Source organism: Etheostoma spectabile, chromosome 16 (assembly GCF_008692095.1).
Source record: "Etheostoma spectabile isolate EspeVRDwgs_2016 chromosome 16, UIUC_Espe_1.0, whole genome shotgun sequence".
In the NCBI taxonomy this organism is placed as follows: domain Eukaryota; kingdom Metazoa; phylum Chordata; class Actinopteri; order Perciformes; family Percidae; genus Etheostoma; species Etheostoma spectabile.
Window position 1 is genome coordinate 21,812,940 of NC_045748.1, and position 3,886 is coordinate 21,816,825.

Consider the following 3,886-nt stretch of genomic DNA (forward strand, 5'->3'; position numbering starts at 1 on the left):
ATCCAGTCTCAGGGTGTTCATGCCGCAGGCTGCAGGGTTTTCGTGTCAGCGAGGAGTGAGTGACATGACTGGCAAACAGCTTGGCTGAAATCAGCGGCAGAGACTTCTGGACAAAAAAAACCAAACAAAACTGTTAAGATGGTTTCTTCCTGCCAGTCAGCCTACTCTGTTGCCAAAAGGCTTGGCGATGTAATCAACATGCCTCTCTGCCGCGAAAAGGATTAAGACACAGAGGAGCCGGCCAAACAATGTCAACAATTAACTGTGCAAATACACCATACATTCTACTTCTACAATGCAGGCATCCACCTGCTTACACAAGTTTTAAAAGCGTCTCTTCTAATCTTTAAATCATAGTATCAGGACTTGATTGGACACCCCTGGTGTTCTTTGCAGAGTTAACAGACTTGATATTACTAAGTCTCACAGTACTACAACTATCACACTTTACTTTTACTAGAGCCATAGTGGAACTTTCACTGATCCAGAATGGTTTTGGTGATTTGGGACACTTTCTTGTTGCTACCACAAGGTGCTGCTCCTGGGCTGTGCTGGCAGACAAACATCTGCCAGCACAGAGTTGGATGCTAAACTGTGGCTTGATAGGCAGATAACCTTTCCTCACCAGCTCATCCTAACATCACTAAAGATCAAAACATGAAATGGGTTAACACCCTGTGGAGATGCACCCTCTACAGACTACATGTGTGGGGAGGAGTAAGCAGACAACACTCACAAACATTCTGGCTATAAAACAAAATCAAGGGTCCAACTAACTGAATAAAAGTCATGAGAACAAGTGCTCAGACACATCTCATCAGCAAACTTGTCTGTGCTCCTTGTGTTGCTGATTAAAGTCCCTTTTTCTATGTCAGACGCCTTCACCAACTGCATTTTTCACAGGATTAGGACAAAGTGAGTGAGCAAACACTTCATTCCAGCATACAGTACATGTAATAAATCACATTTAGACCTTGTGAGTCAGGTTAATCAACATGCAGCTGAAGTCAAGCCAGAAATCTGACCTAAGATGGACACAAAGGACATACATGGGTTCGGCCCAACTAAATAGCATTCACAAAATCAATCATTACTGAAAATGTCGTAGCAGCCTCCCTGTTTAGAGTCGGTTTAGTGGCTCAACAGATTGGCTATAAAAAAATAAAAAAGACCTGAAATGTACTGGATGAAGGAATAAATATAGAACTATGCTGCGATCACAGCACAGCCTGTTTTTATTTTATCTTTGAAAACGTGAATTGTGATTAAATCCAATGAGAAACATGTAGGAAGTAAGAAGAAAGGAAACATTTGTGCAGTGAGAAAAATCAAATCTCAAACCCCCCCCCCCCCAAAAAAACAAAAAAACAACTGTAGTTTCAGCCAACAATCCGCTACTAGAAGCATCACATCAGTAAAGCAAGATTTATTTCAGCCCTATGCAGCACTTTTGAGTTTTGGCTACTACAGTTACCATCATTCTTTGGGCGATGAAATCAGGAAGTATGTTTAGTGGCGCAGTTTGTTGTCTAAATAGAACAGCCGTAATTCAATTACTGATTAAAAACCTCAGGCAACTTATCACAAGTTCACCAAGGCCCGTAACACATCTGAAAGCAACAGTCAAAACCAAAGCACAGCCAGAAGCCATCATTAAAGATACATTGGACAGGAAAGACATTTAACCCAGAATTAAAAAAAAAAAAAAAAAAAAAAATCTTGATAAGGCACCGTGGACGCAAATGATTTTACCATTTAATTTAGGCAGTAGGAAAAAAACTAAAATGATGGGGGGGGGGGGGGGGACCGTAAATGTCATTTTATTTTTGAACAAAGCCCACCAAGCTTTAGAGAGTCAGCAGTGGCACAGGCAACAGCTGATGGTTTTTACCTGGGGGTGGCAGTATCAAAGCTTTTCCATCATTTGAGGGACCTTTGGTAGAATGTTCTGTCACAGAGAGGGCCAAGAGTCATCCTTTTGAAAACAGGCTACAGAAGTTGTCCCATTTAACTGCACACGAAAATAGGCCGCCTTTGAAAACAGACCAGATCTCAGGAGACTTAAATAGTAAATAAACACTTGATAAAAGCAGGATCCATTTTGTATAGTTAGAAGGAAGCAATAACTAAGCCAAGACAAACAGTCATTGACAACATTGGCAAAACGCACAAACCGCAGCAGCATTAAAGATTGACATGAAGACAATACACCTTTTTCACGGCAGACATGTTGACATGTCATTGTAGGACAAGTGTATGCAAAACCATTAATGATTGCTTCATTCCACTTAGGAGAGGGCCTGGTATTGTCTATGGTGACTCTCTGAAATAGCTCACTGGGACACTTGATGGAATTAAGCTATCGTTAGACCTTAATGGTTCAATTCCTTAACTTAAGGTTAACAATTTCACCTGAGCTTTTCCTACTTTGACAAGTCAAAATGTCTGCTTTGAAAAAAGTCCATCCTTAGGGTTCCTCACAATTAATCAGGCCAGATGCACACAAAAGCTGAAAAAGTAAGATAACGACATTCCGAAACAACTCAACGTTTAAAGCCATATCGCACATTAAACTGTATAACGTCTATCAGTTTCTGTACAACCAGGATAGACGGCTGCAGCAACAATAAAATCCTTTCAGGCATATCAATGCAGCGTTGATTAGCAGAGGCTGCGTTTACTGTAAAATCCAAGGGCCGTTAGGTCTCTTGTGTGGGAGTTGGAAAGGCTTACTGCTACAGATAAATACCTACTGTCAAACACACAGTACCACAGTCTAACTTGGACTTAAAAACGGTTTCCAAAGCCTTCACCTACGACATTATTGTGAGTCACTGCACTCCTATAACTTGCACTCCCATGTCTGAATACTGATAACGGACACCTTACATGGTAGTAAGTTGCTAGCACTGTTGCCACACAGCAAGGGGTCTTTCTGTGTGCAGTTTGTATGTTCTCATGTCTGCGTGTGTCCTCCTGGGTTCTTAGGATTGCTCACAGTCCAAACACATGCAGGTTTGGCGTGAATGTGCCCTTCTCTGTGTCAGCCCTGTGATCGACTGAGGTCAATGAAGACCGCTTTTCTCATAATCTGTCATTTTCCAGGCGTATAGCCTTTGAGAACAGACCAAAAGTGTGTGCCGCTTTATTATCCATTCATACAATTCATCATATCGAGAGTACAAAGACAAGAAAAACGCACATCTCCTAGGAAAAACACAAGGAGGCTGCAAGATGCAGCAAGAGGAATGTTATGATGGCAGGCTTTTGGCCCTGCCTTTTAGAGTGGCTAAAGTTTTTTGATGAGAAACAGAGTGCAAAAAAAGCTGTCAATGAAAATATCTCTGCATACTCGACGGTTGAAAGCTTAAAACTAAATGAAGCAAATAAGGATTGGAAATTTGTATTTAATTAGCATTGTTGATTCAAAATTGAGCTTTGATAAAATATTGACAAACCCTCACTGTAAAGCCCTTAAATTTAAAACTAGACAGGTCAGACTAAATAATAAAAAACTGGAGTCCCAACAGCATCCTGTATTTCAGCCTGAGGTTGTCTAGCCTGAAGTAAAAAACACTCTGTTGCCTCTAAAGGCTGTCATATAAATCCCTCACTGGTAGTTTAAGGTTCAACCCTGAAGTGAAAGCATTGCTTATTGCGTTTTACTAACAAGATTAGAGCCAGTCAAGGCAGCCACTGCACAATGCTCTACAGTTCTATTCGTTTCAGCTGCAATGGCTGTACAATGGAATAAATGTTAGCTCGAGGTTTGGTAAAGAGCTGCCACAACCCAACTCTGAGGAAGGTGGAAGAGCATTCAGCGAGTGACAGACATCCCTCTTCAACCCCTCCCACACTATGCTCACTTTATATATTAAAAAGAAAA

General features: G+C 41.1%; 1 protein-coding gene across 2 annotated transcripts in view; it reads right to left on the reverse strand.

The window, feature by feature from the left end:
• Positions 1-3,886, reverse strand: part of vldlr (very low density lipoprotein receptor) — a 49,477-nt gene that overhangs the window by 2,765 nt on the left and 42,826 nt on the right. The window contains exon 17 of one of the 2 annotated variants that reach the window (XM_032539395.1): positions 1,892-1,948. The exons of the other annotated variant lie outside the window; for it this stretch is intronic. Within the exon in view, the coding sequence (XP_032395286.1) occupies positions 1,892-1,948 (57 nt within the window). The remainder of the gene's footprint in view (positions 1-1,891; positions 1,949-3,886) is intronic. 2 annotated transcript variants of the gene reach the window in all.